General features: G+C 44.9%; 1 protein-coding gene across 1 annotated transcript; it reads right to left on the minus strand.

Annotated features, from left to right (window-relative positions):
* Window positions 1-4671: 4671 nt before the first annotated feature.
* Window positions 4672-16807, minus strand: mb21d2 (Mab-21 domain containing 2). The gene is made up of 2 exons (XM_061241097.1): window positions 16475-16807; window positions 4672-7598 (listed from the first exon to the last, which is right to left on the minus strand). The coding sequence occupies exons 1-2, from the start codon at window positions 16728-16730 to the stop codon at window positions 6337-6339; spliced, it is 1518 nt and encodes a 505-aa protein (XP_061097081.1). The 5' UTR covers window positions 16731-16807; the 3' UTR covers window positions 4672-6336.
* Window positions 16808-17669: the final 862 nt, after the last annotated feature.

Below are 17669 nucleotides of genomic sequence, written 5' to 3' on the forward strand. Positions count from 1 at the left end.
TACTTAGAAGCAGCCAAAGATAAAAACTCGCTACATTTACGGAAAATCATGTTTTTCACTTCACCACTGGGAAAACTGAAGCTTACATTTGTAGCTCAATCACTCTGCCCATTCAAGGAGCTGTTAATTACTAAAATTGTCAGTAAAAACAACATTTTTGGCAGCTTGCTCCGGCGTGCATACACACACACACACACACACACACACACACACAAATTTGTCTGTAAGTGCTTCTAAAACAGCCCGAATGCCAACGTGCTTCATCTTATTTGCAATGGTAATACAATAAGCTGCAGTAATGCATATGAAAACTAATGTCTACCAACTTCTAGGGACAAATCTGAACCTTGCTTTTTCTAAGAAAGCGTCTCTCCCCAAGGTATCTGTCATCCGCAAAGTAAACCCCATTCCCTGATGTGTGTTTCAGAAAATATTTGCCTAATTTCATAAACTTCAAATGTCATCACTTGTATTTATTGTAATAATCTAACCAATATTTTGCTTGATTCAAATGATACCCTTTTCAAATTCTGTTCTGCTTGGAAAAAACAACCAATTTGATATTGTACTACAGTCCCCATCAAGCTTTTTATTAATATCTCATAGATATCACACAATATCTCTGTTGTGAACTTATGGGAGCTTGAGGCAAGGGAAATATGGAAATGGCTGTTTACACTGTCTAGATGTATTGTACACTTCCTAGATGTATTTTATAGGAGAGGAACACCATAATGATATGCCTGATTGATTGGACAAGCACTGTACAATCACATACAGTGTATTTATGACTGATTTTTTGAGAAGTTGCCAAGATCATGAATGCCACATACATTTTCACCTCAAACAGGAGTGGAAATCTTCCCAGGCATGTCAGTTGGAGAGATGTGTTCAACGTATAGCACCACTGCATGCAATGTCAGGCTGTTTGAATTACTGTCCGCAGACAGTTAAAATGCCATTATTAAAATACTTTTTGCGGAGTAATCCTTTAATTACAGAGTAAATCTCTCTTTACCACAGTGAATGTGCCTTCCTCCAGGACCATTAAACCTCTTTTACTGCAGTCATGATGGTCAGGGAGCAGGCCTGTATAAGATTTGCAAACATATCACTGCTTCCTAAATATGTTGTCACAAGAGATTGAGAAAATGTGAATACTTGGCTTCCACAGATCTTTAAGGTCTGTGGTCAGGTTACTTATTTTGGAAGCAGAAGGAGAGAGCAATTTCTGGCCAAGTCCAAAGAGAACCTGGCTCTCAAGGAAGAGAGAAGAATTGGGAAACCACTGGCTGTCAATTATGAGCATGTCCACCAACAAGCCCAGAGAAACACACATTGCGAGGGAGAAGGACAGAGAATAGATTGAACAGGAGGGGAAAATAAGAAAGGGCAGAATGGATGAGTGGACAAAACGGGATGGGGAGAGAAGAGGTGTTTCCTGTGCTTCTTAATCTATCCGTGTCTGTGATGAAGGTTAGCTCATCAAGCGATGATCAGCAAGATTGAACATGAAGAGCAAGAGAACAAAGAAACAAAATATACGTACACACAAACGCTCTCAAGCAGAAAATACATTCATACAGAAATTATGGCAGTAGTCTCTCTCTCTCTCTCTCTCTCTCTCACTCTCTCTCTCTTTCACGCCTGTCTATCACTCACACAGAGGAGCAAGCCATATGTTAGTCTGGACACTTCTTCATTGCAGCCAGTGAAAGTACATCATTTGCTGACGGCCTTGTGCGCGTTACTGAGTACAGTAAGTGTTCATTTTCTGTTATACAACAAGAAACATTCGTGCACCACATTAATCAAACAAGTCGACAGTGGAGGAAAACGTGTCTTTCGGCAAGGCCCCGCCCGACGCCCCAAACCTCAACTCTCGGGCAGCTGGTTTACAGCGCGCCTGCCTCAGATTCTGCTTCCATGCGGAACAGCGGCGGTTCACACAGATTATAAACAACCCAGGCATCTGCACGAGAAAAGTGGACCGCAAGCACTTTTCGTTTGAATCACCTGACGAGGCACCAAAGATGCTAGAACATATTAGCATAAAGACTTAAACATAAGTCCAGCACAACAATAACACCCCGCCCCTAAAAAATAAATCAATAAATCAATAAAACATTAAAATAAATATATATATATATATATATATATATATATATATATATATATATATATATATATATATATACAATAAAGCGTAGATACACCGACACCACTCAATGGTTTTAGAACAAGTTACCTGCCTATCAACCTCAATAATGTATATACACTCCTTGTTTTTTAGATATAACAAACATTTTTTGGCTAATGGCAGCGCCTGAACCAACTGAAAAGCGACACCACATCACAGAGCTTTGCCGTGCCGAACATGTGCTGCGGGACTCCTTCTGCCCTATGCGGTCAAGTCACTGGCGGAGCTATCCGCGACTTCCTGGCACAAGTGGCAGAAGTTAGACGCAGGGGCGTTCACCTCTAAGCCGTACTTTAATCTTACTGCTGCACCGTACCCTACATTAAGTGCACTGAGGAACAAGAACTGTACAGGCTATTGCAGCCTCCGAAGCTCCAAGTTCCGCAGTCTGCTCGCAGAGTGTAAAAGCACGCACACACACACACACACACACACACACACACACACTGCCGAACACATTTTAAAGCCAAACGGTGACAGCTCCAGCGCCCGCACCCTGTTCCTTTAAAAAACATAAAAGTTCCTCACCGGCATTTTTGTTGTCCATCTCCCGTTGTGCAGTGGGCTGGTTCGGGGAAGTTGAAGACGCTGTGCTTTAGTGCCTGGAACCCAGGGCTGGAGCTGCAATCAACCAGCAAAGTGTAGCTCATGAAAATTACTGCCAAGGCCGAACTGTAGAGGCAGTGTGCAAGAGTGTTTATATTCGGGGAGTGCGTGCGTGCGTTTAATGTGTGTTTGTGTGTAGACTGTGTGTGTGCGAGCGTGCTGACGCGCGCGTGTGTGTCTCTCTCTCTCTCTATGTCTGTGCTTCTTTCCATTGTCGCCAATGTAGAACGTTACCTGTGTGTGCACGCCGAGATCGGGAGCTGTTCTCTCGCCGTAGTGCTGCAGTTACAGTCCTAAGAACTGTACGAGTGACGTCAGAAATCGCAGCTGACGTTTTAGGTGACATCGAAAAAAGTTTACACGTGTGTTTGTGTGTGTGTGTAAGGGGGAGAGAGAGAGCGAGAGCGAGAGAGCGAGAGAGAGAGAGAGAGAGAGAGAGAGAGAGAGAGAGAGAGAGAGAGAGAGAGAGAGCGAGAGCAATATTAAGTCAAAATAAATACCAGCACATGGTTTGGAATTATACCGCTGTTATAAATGCATAATGCAGCGTTTCGCGTTGATGTTACGTTGTGCTTAATGCAGCCCAATGTATACAGTTTTTTGGCTGAGTTTATTTTGCAAATGACTATTTAGACCCTCGAACCGGCACACATAACGTCTTGTGTAATTTCTAATGTAACCATGAATCACTATGCACAGCATAAACACACATTCAGTGAAGTTTGTTAACGCATAAGCAGAATATATAATAACAGCACAATTTGAATATTCAGACATAGACTGCAGTATATTCGCGCAAGAGGATGCAGATAGATTTTTGGTAACATTGTGTTTGGAGGTAATGCGGAAGGAATGTGGACAGATTCGCGCATCGGTTTTTACGAAAACAATCTGTTCCGTTTCACATCTTAGTAGAAATATAAGGTTTTGCCTGACTATATTATTGATTAACCTGCGAAAAAAATCCCATAGTCAGCATCAATCGGGAAAATGGATCCGCTTATATTTCCTATGCCGGTTATAAAAAGAAATGCTGTTATGAAATATTTCTGTCCTCTGCTTGTTCACAGGCCGGCACCAGGGGCCCGGAGGGAAAACACACAGTATAGTCTTCTAAGCAAAAAACATAATCGCTGGAAGCTGCCTTGCATAAGGACCTCTGTTAAATTAATAAATAATTTAAAGGTACGTTGTTTTTTATCGGCGCTATCAGTGATCGCAAAACAGCACATTTAATTGCTGCTTGTAAATCAGTGTATGGAAACGCAATACATGAAAAAAGAGACCGACAGGCAGGAAGTGAGAGAGAGAGAGATGAATGGCGAGAATCAGCCAAATTGCACTGAAAGGACAAGGGGACAGGGTCAAAGGTCAGAGCTTTGCTCGTCTTCTCCTTGATCTGCAGTGGTTCTCATGTCAGCCTGTTAAGCCATTCATTAAATACAATATATTAAACTGAGTTTGTTATTATTTGATTTTTAAAATAATTATTGGTGTGCATCCTAGTATGAATTAAATTAAGCGGTAATGCAGGGATGATTTATTTAAAATACTGTTCTTGTGATAGAGAGATACAGATGAAACAGATGGAGAGAGAGAGAGAGAGAGAGAGAGAGAGAGAGAGAGAGACTGTGGTCTCCCTCACAGTAGATTACTTGTCTGCTACATCTACTAATTACACATTTCCGTCAATAAACGATAATGGATATAGTTAATGTCTTTTTAAAACCAGAACAGAATTATTCATAAGCTGTAAGAATGGAGTTTCAGAGGGAGAGTGTAGGCTAATGTCAGCAATAGAGGTGTGTGTGTGTGCGCATGTGCGGGTGTGTATTGTTGCAATAGTTTTGATAAGTACAGCAGAATTGTGATTTTTATTTCTCAGGTTTATTGTCTTGTAATCACATGATGGGGTTAATGAAACACACAGTGCATGACGTTTTCTGCTGTAGTGATGCTCACATTTTGAATGCAAACATTGATAACATTTTGTTAGTCCGTTGCAGTTGTCTCTGAACATTGGGCCACACCCTGTTTGTATACAATGCAGCATTACTTTCTTCTGTCCCCAAAGGGTCATTTCATACCAGTCTCTCCCTCCCTGGGCGATACAGCAGCCATAATGACCAGGACCTTCACCGGAACAGATTTTATATACAGGTGCCATGGCGACCGCCCTCCTCTTGATGAGAACCAATCGTATCTTTTCCTTTTTCCTCAATCTGATATTCCTGATTGGACACTTTAGTTTTGGAGAATTGTGACTGGCCCATGGATCAGAGAGGACTGGGACCCCCTTGTGACCACAGGATTTCACAGATATCCCGTGGTAACCATGCAATAACGGATATCTGTTGGTTATTTATTCAGTGTCTTCATTTGCATAAATGTCACACAACCTTGTAATCCCAAATAGCAGCAAATAAATAGAATGAGAATATTAGAATGAAATATTCATCTCGAGTATCCAGAGTTCTGCATAAAAGACTCATTGGCAAAGCATTTTCATGTCGCGGAAATAAATTAAACATTTTCACAGATGGGAGAACTTCATACCAGTGGTCAGTACCATGAAAAACGTCTTTTCACACAGCAAGAAATGTAATGCAAATTCCTTACATTTTCCAGCTGTGTACAGTGTATATTTTTGTGGGTGTATGTGTAAGTGTGTGCTTATGTGTGTGTGTGTGTGAGAGAGAGGAGAGAAAATTACTAATTGCACTTGAAGATGGACTTGTCCATCAGCCAGTTTCCAGCAGGTTTTTGGCATATTCTGGAGACGCTCGCGTCCATGTTGGAGCGATAATGTTAAAAATGTTGAACAAGTATCTGGGAATGCATAACACATCACTTTTTTTGTTTTTTTTTGTTTACCAAATTCATAAGAAGCCATAACATGAAGGTACAATAGAGTCATGAAATAAACAAGAATATATAAGACTTCTCAAGGAATTTCTTTTTTTTTTTTTTTTAAATGGACTGCAATTTGGCAAAATGGCAGGAAGTAGCCATAAAGTACAGTGTCAAGGCTGTCTCCCAACACACCATCAAATAAGACTTGAAATTGAAAGGAACGCACAGGAACCCTTCTGCTATGTATAGTCGTGTGTGGCATTCAGAATTCCAACACTCCCACGATAGCGACAGACTCGCAGTTCAGTCAGCAGTCCATTTCCATGTCGCGGTCATCCTACGCATCAGTTCCCTGCTCTCCAACTCGAACAGAGACTGGCTCTGTCATTGGGTGGTGAGGTCGGGGTTGAGCCGGGGGTGGGGGTGGGGGTGGGGGTGTGGTTGGGGTGGACCTGGGCAGGTGAGGGTGGGGCAGGGGGTCTCCTGGGGTGAGAGTGAAATGGAATGGCACCACAGGACAACTCACTTCACAAAGCTCTACAGCAAACGTCACCAAGGAAACCATCACTGAGGGAACTGCCGCCAGGGGAAACCGTCAATGGGGGGGGGGGGGGGGGGCAGGGGGAAAGGAACTGCCAGGGGGAAGGAGGAGGGCGGGACAGAAGCCGGGGGCGGCCTCAGAAGAACTTGTCGTCGATGCGGAAGTGGGGCCTGGTGACGTCGTCCGGGTTGATGAACACGGAGATGGACTTCCCCGGGTTCTCCGTCACCAGCTGCTGCAGCTTCTTGGCCAGCCGGTCGTCCGGCTGCTGGTCCCCGGGGTCGGACTGCGGCGAGGGGAGGCTGGCGGCGCTCCCGTGCCGCTGCAGGTCGAAGGTCAGCCGGTTGGCGGCCTTGGCGTGCTCGATGGCGGTCCGCAGGTGCTCGGCGGGGTCCTGGCGGACGGACGAGAGCTTCCTGGCGTGCAGCATGGCCGTCTCCTCCGACAGGTGCTCCAGCATGTTGCACTGCGGGATGAAGTAGTTGGGGCACATCTTGTTGACCAGGCAGTGCTGCAGGTCGTCGATAAGGCCCAGCAGGAAGTGGGCCGAGAAGTCGTCCTGGGACAGGTAGTTGGCGGGGAGCCGGTCGCAGGCCCAGAGCATGACGCTGCGCAGGTGGTAAGGGCTGACGGCCTTGGGCCGGGACAGCAGTTTGATGATGAGGGCCTTGCACGCCTGGTAGGCCTGCATCAGGCTGGCCGAGATGCACTTCTTCAGCTGCACCTCGCTCCGGGCGAACGACAGCCGCCACTCGTTCTCCTTGCGTCCGCTGCAGGAGCAGGCGGGGAGCAGGTAGAAGCCGGAGATCACCTCCTCCTCCGTGATCTTCCCGTCCCAGAAGTGGTTCTCCATCAGCCAGCTCTGGGCCACCGCCGGCCAGCCCTTGAAGGACACCACGGGGACGATGTCGTAGAGCATCCGGCTGCTCCCCACGCCCAGGATGACCGAGATGACCGTGCCGTTCTTCTCCACCTTCTCCACCTTGGGCATCCCCCGCTGGGGCTTCTTCTGCACCTCGGCCAGCACCATGCCGATGGACTCGTGGAACCAGTCGGCCACCAGCGTGGGCGAGAAGAAGTAGTTGGTGGCGCCGTTGATGTGGTCCACGATAGTGCAGCAGTCCTTCCACTTGCTGATGGTGCCCTCGTCGAAGAGCCTCAGGCTCAGCCAGGAGTGGCAGAGGGCGGAGTGGCGCATGTCCAGGGTCACCGGCTGGTTGCGGTCGTGCAGTTTCAGGGCGGGCACCAGCAGGGTGAAGTCCAGGTGGAAGTCCGTCCCCCGCGCGTAGACGTTGAGCTCGTCCAGGTCCATGTCCACCACGCCCTCCCGCACCCCGCCCGACAGCAACAGGTACTCGTTGGCCACGGGGAGCTTCTGGTCCAGCTTCTGCACCAATCCTGAGGGCCAAGAATGAAACAGGAAGTGCTTATTCACAGAAAACAGTAAAACAGGAAATAGTAGACAGAGGACAGGAAGTTTATTCATGAGCAACAGTAAGAACAGGAAGTATAATGATAGACAGAGAGCACAGAAAGTTTACTGATGATGAGCAGAGAGAACAGGAAGTTTACTGATGATGAGCAGAGAGAACAGGAAGTTTACTCATGATGAACAGAGAGCACAGGAAGTTTACTCATGATGAACAGAGAGCACAGGAAGTTTACTCATGATGAACAGAGAGAACAGGAACTTTACTCATGATGAAGAGAGCACAGGAAGTTTACTCATGATGAACAGAGAGAACAGGAAGTTTACTCATGATGAACAGAGAGAACAGGAAGTTTACTCATGATGCACAGAGAGAACAGGAAGTCTACTCATAAGGAACAGAGAACAGGAAATGTACTCATGAGGAACAGAGAGAACAGGAAGTTTACTGATGATAGGCAAAAGGACAAAAAATTGACTAATGATAGACAGAGAGAAAAGGATGTGTACTAATGAGGACATTTACTCATGAGCAACCAAAAAAAAGAGTTTATTCAAGACAGAGAGGACAAGAAGAGTTCTCATAATGAACAGAAGGAAACAGGAAGACGCCAGTGTCCCAATCCTCCTTTCCTTCACTCATCTCCATCTCCTATCTCTAAGTGTGGAGGAAAGGAGGATGCATTTAGAGAATTGGGAGGCCCCCCGAGGAATCACCAATGCCATTACTGAGCGCTGTGAATCTCATTCGACCGGTATAAAACTATTATTTTATCACCTTTCTTTTTTCTTTCTTCCTCCGTATAGAGCAGACATATCATAACGCAGTGCAGCTCTGTATGTGGAGTGTGTTGAGTGCATTGTATATGAATTTGTAAAGAATTTGAAAAAGGTATTCCAAAAAAAAGTAAAAATTTGTATCCCCACACCCCGTGAATGAAAAAAGGGGGCGAACCCCCCTGTCCCCAGGTGACCCCTTCCTCCCACTTCCCGTCACATGGCCCCGCCTCGGACGCGGCGACCTTCTCGGGCCGACAGAGGTCCCGCGCTGGCGTCCGTTTCAGCCGATCGATGACGGGGGCTGAAAGGGGACACCTCTGCCGGTAGAAGGCGTGGAGTCGCTCCAAAGCCAAGGGGCCCACAACCCCCCCCCCCCCCCCCCCCCCTCCCCCTCCACAGAATGACTCGCACAAGCGTGATATCAGGGCTCTGAATAATTCATCTCTACAGCTGGAGACATGACTGGAGAAAATTGAGCCATTTTTTTGTTTCTTTGTTGGGGGGTGGGGGGAGAGACAGAAGGGGGGCGGGGGTGTACACCGGCGTGCACGTCCAACTGGGATTCAAACCTATAACCTTCTGGGTCCCGAGTCCATGCTCTCTAAAAGTCTCTTCTGTGCCTCCATAGAGGAATCCCATCTACTGTAATTCAAGGGTAGTCAGTCAATGGTTGAGCCGAGGTGCCTTCACACCTTTCACACCTCATATCTCCCGGGTAATTAGTGTTACTGACTGGCCAGACAGTCTTCACACCTGACTCCCAGGTGCGCTCTCTTCCTGCCTGTTGCTAGGGCAGTGGAGAGACGCTATGGAGACAAGGAGACCTGTGTCACCCCTGTGACCTCCCACAGCACTGTATACAAATGTGTCTGCCCCAACTCTGCTACTTACTGCCCCCCTGTGGACAACTGAGTGTAACTCAATTGAGTGATTATTCAATTATGCAATATAATAAACCTATAATAAACATAACTGGCTCTGTCAGAAAGTGCTGCGCTTTCTGTGGTAATATGGACAGATAGCCCAATACTTGAGCCAGGGGATTACTTAAATAGTATTTCATATTATGTATATATAGAGTACATTTATATACTATGAACTAACAACATGTGTACACCACTAAAAGCATATATGACTACAAATAGACATTATACTTCACACATACACAATGTGCTTTCATATAATGCTATATGGACTTATGTACACGCGCACACACACACACACACACTCTCTCTCTCTCTCACACACACACATTACATTACATTACATTAAATGACAGGCATTTAGCAGATGCTCTTATCCAGAGCGACGTACAATGCAGTGCAAATCTAACACAGGGACAGGTGTGATGAGGACCCTAGAGGATATTATGGTTCCGAGTCCAAGCGTGACCATGGCACGTGATACAATTTGAACCCTTGAAGAATACATCAACTTATGAACTAGCATACCATGGTTGGCAGCAAGAATACCCTGAGTACAACAAAACAATACAATATCTAATCCAACAATATCTATATATAACTATATAAGTGGCATTATAATCTATGGCATTCACAAGACTATACACACACGCCCGTACACTAAGAACTCCTGCTCATGCACACTTTAAAAGCTTGGAAACACACTGCAGATACATTTATAATGGGATAGGGCCATAACTATTTTTATTTAAAGTCCTCTGACACTAAGAGGTCGATACAGTACTCTCTGAAGCTGTTTGTGAAGCAGTCAACACATTGCAGTGCCTAAATCGTCTCAATTCATCATTCAATTACCACAGGGCTGTCCAATCTGATCCAAGGGGTCCAGCCAGTGTGTCTCTGGCCCAGTGCCACGGAACCTGACTCAACTAATGATGTAACTAATCATAGCCTTCAATCAACAACCTGATTGGCTGACTCAGGTCTATGCAGTTACTGCCCTTATACTGCTTCTTTTCGGAAAAGACCGGGCACCCCCCTCCCCCTGGTTTAGAGCCTTGTACTCTTGCACCAACAAGCTCTCCAGCTGGTCCTATTATGTAATTGGTTGCGTTCTTTTGGCTGCTTTCCGATGGTGACCGCAGTTAGGGCGACTGCAGTGACACCTAGAGGAGGAGGGCTGAATTACAGGTTAAAGGTTTCTCGGGTCATCTGTTCAGGAAAAAACCCGTGACCCTAGTAGTGGGCACATGAATGTACATCCCTATTGTCTTACCTGTGCAGCCACACTCTCCGACACACTCAGATAACCTTTAAAGCGATACACTTGTAAAAACCTGGGACTCATGAACTAAAATGACATATTAGTACATTCACACACAACAGTACACACCTGTGTAGAGGGAAATACATCTATTCAGCACTGTGGCAGCAGTAGTCTCATATACCCGTGTTCACCAGCTCTGTAAACACACACCCACACCTGATATAATATAAGCAGCCTGCTGTACAGAGAGCTATCAGAGCCTTGCCTCCGGACCACGGCCCTGCTCAGGCTGGAATGTGCAGAGGCAGCAGAATGTGAGTGAAATATTCATGCCTGTTTTGAGTCTGTGCGGCTTGGCAGCCGGTCTGCTGGGCCCATTCTCCCCGGTGCTAATGAGAGATACAGAGGCCTGTCTGTGATGCCCCGGCCCCACCCGTCTGGAGCCCAGGCAGCGCACTGCCCGGCCATTAGGCTCACAGAGTCTGTTAGTGTGTGTGTGTGTGTGTGTGGGGGGGGGGGGGGGGGGGGAGGGGTTATGGGTGAATGTGAGTCTATTAGTGTGTGGGGGGGGGGGGTGTCTGTGTGTGTGCAACAGAGAGAGAGAGAGAGAGAGAGAGAGTGAGAGTGAGAGAGAGAGTGTATGTGCCTTTGTGTGTGTGTGTGTGGGGGGGAGGGGGTTATGGGTGAATGTGAGTCTATTAGTGTGTGTGTGTGTGTGTGTGTGTGTGTGCGCGCGCATGAGAGTGCGTGTTTGTGTGTGTGTGATTATGTGAGTGTGAGAGGGAGAGAGAGGGGCATGTGCTTGTGTGTGTGGTTGGAATGGACACATACTTGACAATCCAGGCAGTGGATAATAACCAGATTCACCTGTCTCTCAGAGTGTGTTTATAGATTCCACTCCCTTCAGTGAGAGACACATTTGTATTTGTTTTCTCTGTGACTTTACATGGCATCATTTGTTTTCCAGATCTAATATGTATAACTCACTTATTTTATTATGTATATTTATTTTTCTATTGCATATTCTTCCATTTTATTTCCATGTTTTCCTTTCTGTAAATATGCGAGTGCTAACCAAATGGCTAATATCTCAACAGCTTTCGCTGGGCATGTTATTAGCCGAGCCAATTAAAAACAGAGCAACAGAGTCTGACATGCCTGTGACAGAGAAACACACAATCATCACAGAGCATAAAACAGGGGCAGACCAACCAAATAATCATGTCAGCTACATGTACAAACACAGCATTCATAAAACAAACAAAGAATTAGTACAGAACTAGCATTAATACAGCAGAATGAAACAAAGCACTAGCAAGGAGCAGTACAATATCAACAATACACTCTCAGTCATAAATGCTACATATTTGTACTTTAAAGAACACATTTCCCAAATGTACCTAAAAGGTGCAATACAATGTTGTCTTTGGGAACTAATGACTACCTTTTAGCAAAAAGGGTAAAAATGAAAGTATGTATTCCGAATTGGGTTGGGGTATAACTTTATTGTCAGCCCTATGGTAAGTGCTTGCATCTCTTTGGGCATTTTCTAGATCTTTCTTTCTGAGAGTGCAGGGTTAGAGACTCATCATAAAGCACATTATATCACTGTCAACAGTAGGGACACACAAAGCATCGCCAAGGCACAGTACTATCAACAACAGGAGTATAGACTTATAACATCCTAACAATGAACATGATGGCAGACCAACTAGGCAGGCTCACAGACTTGGTAGGATGACAGAAAAAGGTGTTTTATAGTCCAGGGATTAAGTCTGCTTAAGTGTAATAGGAGCTAATTCTGTGAGTGAGACGCTCTCTCTGGAACGTTCTATTGGAGTGGTTCTATTGTGTGAAATTGCACTGCGATTAGAATTTTAATGAGACTACAAGACTGCAACCAATTATTATTTTCTTTTAACTGTCATAACAGTAAGATTGTTATGACAATATAATAAAATAATTGCAACGACAGATGTACAAGCTCTGGGAAATTTGCATTGTAAAATATCCCCTGCCAATAAAGCACTTAGATTGAAAGTGGAATTGAAAGGGGAGAAATTGATTAACTTTGTTTATCATTAGTCTGGCTGTTATTCGCTCATTGCTCAAACAGAACACACAGCAACCCAAAATCAGTATGAGCATGGCGAGAGACGCCTTTGCTGCAACCTTCACACAGCAAAATGTTCAGTGTTGAATCAACTCTTACAGAGTACACACGGCCCCAGTTGCCCTCATATGTACCCTGTTAAGAGTGCACTTAACACGGGACACTTTAGTGTGTACTTACCCACGCGAGGGACAGTATGTACCCGCCTCATTTGCATATCAACAAAACTGTCCAATCAGCTCGTCTTGGGACAGATACCCACAATTCTCTGCTGTTGAAATATGCTGGCCACGCATTCCAGCCCCCAGCCCCCCTCCAAAAGAAAAAAACCTCTCAGATAGTTTGTGCAGCCCCCATCTTTATACTGGGTGGAATGCGCCACACGCCCCCGAGTGGAGGGGTGGATGTTCAATCTCCCACACAAAGCCCCTCTCATTCTCCTGCCTTCCTGCACTTTAACAGCGGGGGTTCTCCCCCGCCCTTCAGACAGTGTCCAGTCAAAACAATGAGTGATTAACAACCAGACTGGGGATTAGCAAGGATTCCCCTTTCTCTATTTCTTTCTCTCTCTCCCTTTCCCTCTTTCTCTTATATTAAGTTTTTCATGTGTGCTGGCCCAAAAATAAGCAGGTATATTTTTTTATCAGAGCAAGAGAAACTAGAGATCGGTATCAGCAGAGAAAACAGAGCTGGGGATTTAGAATGACAGAAGTTCTGCCATTAAAGGGTATTGTCTCGCTGGGCCTTCATTTGCATACCAACCATAAAATGGTAAACAGCCGGCACTTTCCAATTTGTTTGGTGGATCCTGATGGCTTTCAGGCTTTGATGCTCGCACATGAATAGTAAACACACACACACACAACACACACCGTCCCACAGCCACACACACCACACACACACACACACCGTCACACAGCCACACACACCACACACACACACACACTGTCACACAGCCACACACACCACACACACACACACCACACACACTGTCACACAGCCACACACACCACACACACACACACCACACACACTGTCACACAGCCACACACACACACACTGTCACACAGCCACACACACCACACACACACACACTGTCACACACCGTCACACCACACACACACCACACTGTCACACACTGTCACACACACACACACACACTTGTGAAAGAAGACAGTTACCCTTCCAGCCTGGCCCAGTGAATCAGAATTTATGGGCTGAATTTGCATCTCTTGGACGATTATCCTCGAAAGGGATTTTGTGAAATGTGTTACTGGGGGTGTGTTCAAGCCAATACTAAAGTAAAAACAAAACAAATTATTGTCATATAAATGAATAATTGGTAAGCGATATTTAAGGAAGCTCTGTGTTCAGGAATGTTATAAGATGGATGGTGTCCTAGTTCTATGCTGAAGTGGAAAATTCCCTGGACTCTCAGATGCAGTTCCCCCGAAGCAATGACAGAACCTCAATCCAGGCTCCAACTACAAATATGTTTGCGAGTCGAAATTTTAGCGCTTAATAGAGTAAAGCTCACACATAGTTAGGGTACTGGAATGGAGCAACGCTAGAGGCAGGTAGAGACGGTATTGTCTTGAATTATCGTAAATGAATGTGGTTGTTCACATTCTGTATGAATGGAATCCGTGACGGATACTACTTAAGCCTTTAAGGCGTGACATCACAAGCATGCTATTAGAATGTTCTTAACTGAACATTCTGATGCTGATGTCACAATCACTACTGGTAAGTGAAAGCAATTGAGCTCTAGAACACTGACTTGGAATTTTGAAGAAGAAAAAATACATTGCAAAAAAAACCTACTCTTCAAGGGGTTTTAATGTTTTAATTCCACCAGTCTTGTGCTAAGAGTACCAAGCAGATACCTTGATAAGGGGATTAAACAGGCAGGGATAAACTGCAACAAATTAGTGTGTTGCTGGAGAACAACAAATTGTCCACTGCAGCCTCCAGGCAATATAACATTATGAAAAATCTCTTTGTCAAGACAACCTCGAGTACAGCTATAAATACAGTTCTGCTGCTCATTCACACTGGTAATGTCATTGCTCCTCTCAATTGTATATGCACGTGTGTTCACTCTACAGTGTGCTCTCTCCACAGTGTGCTCTCTCCATAGTGTGCTCACTCCACAGTGTGTTCACTCCACAGTGTGCTCACTCCATAGTGTGCTCTCTCTCCAGTGTGCTCTCTCCATAGTGTGCTCTCTCCACAGTGTGCTCACTCCAGTGTGCTCTCTCCACAGTGTGCTCACTCCATAGTGTGCTCTCTCCACAGTGTTCTCACTCCACAGTGTGTTCACTCCATAGTGTGCTCTCTCCATAGTGTGCTCTCTCTACAGTGTGCTCACTCCATAGTGTGCTCTCTCTACAGTGTGCTCTCTCCACAGTGTTCTCACTCCACAGTGTTCTCACTCCATAGTGTGCTCACTCCACAGTGTGCTCTCTCCACAGTGTGTTCTCACTCCACAGTGTGCTCTCTCCACAGTGTTCTCACTCCATAGTGTGCTCACTCCACAGTGTGCTCTCTCCACAGTGTGTTCTCACTCCACAGTGTGCTCTCTCCACAGTGTTCTCACTCCATAGTGTGCTCACTCCATAGTGTGCTCTCTCCATAGTGTGCTCTCTCCATAGTGTGCTCTCTCCACAGTGTGCTCACTCCTGTAATTGCCTCAGTAGCACATGCTATACTCCCGGTGCATTTATCCTTGTCACATTACTACATGCATTGGGGCACTAATTAAAGCTCGAAGGCAGTTTGTTTCAGCAAGAAAAAACAAGAAGACACGCAATGCAATAAGCCCACATTTGCAAAACAAGCATTTGTATTGACCCTTTGCTAGCTCTGGGGCAAACAGAGGCTCTAAAGATGAAGCCTTGTTAACTTTGAGTTTACTGGATCCATTCCACGGATCCTAATATGGCCAGAGACTCCTTCCTGATTTGATTATTGCATAAGGTTAGCATTGATTTTTGTAATCTGCTAATCGTATTGTTTTTATTTTGCAATGTTACCCATTAATACACACATGGCGTTATATAGTGATGTCTGTATTCGTTAATGGAACCAACGAGTAACTACCGTATGTTACATTAGATCGACTGTCTCTCTGTACTGTATGTGGAACCTTGCTAATCAGCATAGACGTACTTAAAATGCAAACTCACACATTTTAATATCATTATTATTTGACGCAGGTGTAACAGAAATAGGTTGTTCATCGCTGTTTATCTCTGAATAAATGTTGACGTAAAGAAATCCCAACAATAGCTTGCCAGGATGTGGGTGCCGGCTCGCAGATGGCTTATTGTCACCCACAAGATCGGTCAAACGCCCGCAGAAATAGGAGCAAGTGTAAATTCGGACACACGCTTGAAACCTACTACACACGCATCTGAGCAGTTCGAATGGGCGCCTAGGCGCTCGAAGGTCAAGTCGGAATTGATACGAGCAACCAGTTGTGCAGTTGCAGCTGACTAACTGAGTGACAGCTATAGTAACGTCAATTAAAACGCAGGGATGCGTGAACCCGAATACAAACTCGATGACAGAGATGGATAATGAACAACTTCTGGCTAATATTAAAGCCCATCTGTACGATTTAAAGGGCGATTCATCTTGCTCCTTTGTTTGAAAAAAATAAAAAAATAAAAAGACAAACCCAGTCATAATTCAATGCAACCTTAGCGCAGTTATGAATTCATGATAATCTCCGAATCTATATTATCAAATATTTCTTACCAAGCATAGAAAAGATGAAGTCCTTAGCGGTGTGGATCTCCAAGGCTCTCTGGTCGTCATATTCACGTTGATCGTGTTTGCTGAATTCCTGGATCAGCTTGTTCAACTCTTCAATCCTCGCACCAGACCTGAAATCTAGTTCGGGGTAGCCGGGGATTATTTTGTTGTTGTTATTCGGATTGTTGGGCGTTGCGGTCGGGCTGTTTCCAACGCTGTTCACGGATCCAGCCCGGCTGGCTATAACAGGGGCCGCCATCTTCGCAAGGAAAAGCAACGCGTGTGTCCCCCCCGCCTCCGTCCTCCTTTTTCCCAATTCAGAAGGCGGAAGCGTTTCAGCTTTTTCCCTTCAGAAATCAGATTGCGCTCACGTCGATTCGTGATGTCACCTCAGTAATTGCACTCACTCCACTGACCAACATTGAAAGTCTTCGGATGTTTATTCATGTTTCTAGTGGAGTAAAATAGTATTCTAAAAAATGACCGCTTAATTTTAAATAGCCCAGCGGACCATATTTTGAAATTGATTTAAAAAATCAACAACCTGTAGTCTTAACGTCTGAGCAGGCAGGCTTTAACCGTGGAGGCGCTCTGGATACAGACCCGTATCCCTGCATCATGGAGACGGTACATCGATCTGGGATGTGCATAGTGTAACCACGATAGAGAATAAAAAAAGACTGCTAAGGCATGACGCCATCTATATTAACATTAGTAACTAGTAATATACCACGATGTTTAATCCACAATAGCCTAATTGAAATAACATTTTATTAGTCAGTAAGCTAATAACCAAGTCGCCGAACAAATATCACAAATAGCCTACTACTACGTGTAAATGATATTAATTTGTTTACAAATTATGCGCAACATTTTAGAAACGGGAAAGTTAGATGGATCAGTACCATGGACAGAGCAAACAGCTACTGCGCTGCAATAAAAACATGATTAAACTCCAAGGTATAATGAACACTGTTAAAAAATGAAACAGGATAAAAAAATTAAAAAAAACTGATTGAATCACTGACTGAACCTTACCTCAGTGATGCTCTTACCTTCCATGACACCTAGATGGGCCTACGTCTTTCTTGACAAAAATATTTTTTGAGGTGAAATCTCTCACTTTCACTGAGTGCACTTCGCTAAATTTGGTGATACTGTTTGCTCTATTTTCATTATATATCATAGGACGACAGTT

Source organism: Conger conger, chromosome 5 (assembly GCF_963514075.1).
Source record: "Conger conger chromosome 5, fConCon1.1, whole genome shotgun sequence".
NCBI lineage: Eukaryota > Metazoa > Chordata > Actinopteri > Anguilliformes > Congridae > Conger > Conger conger.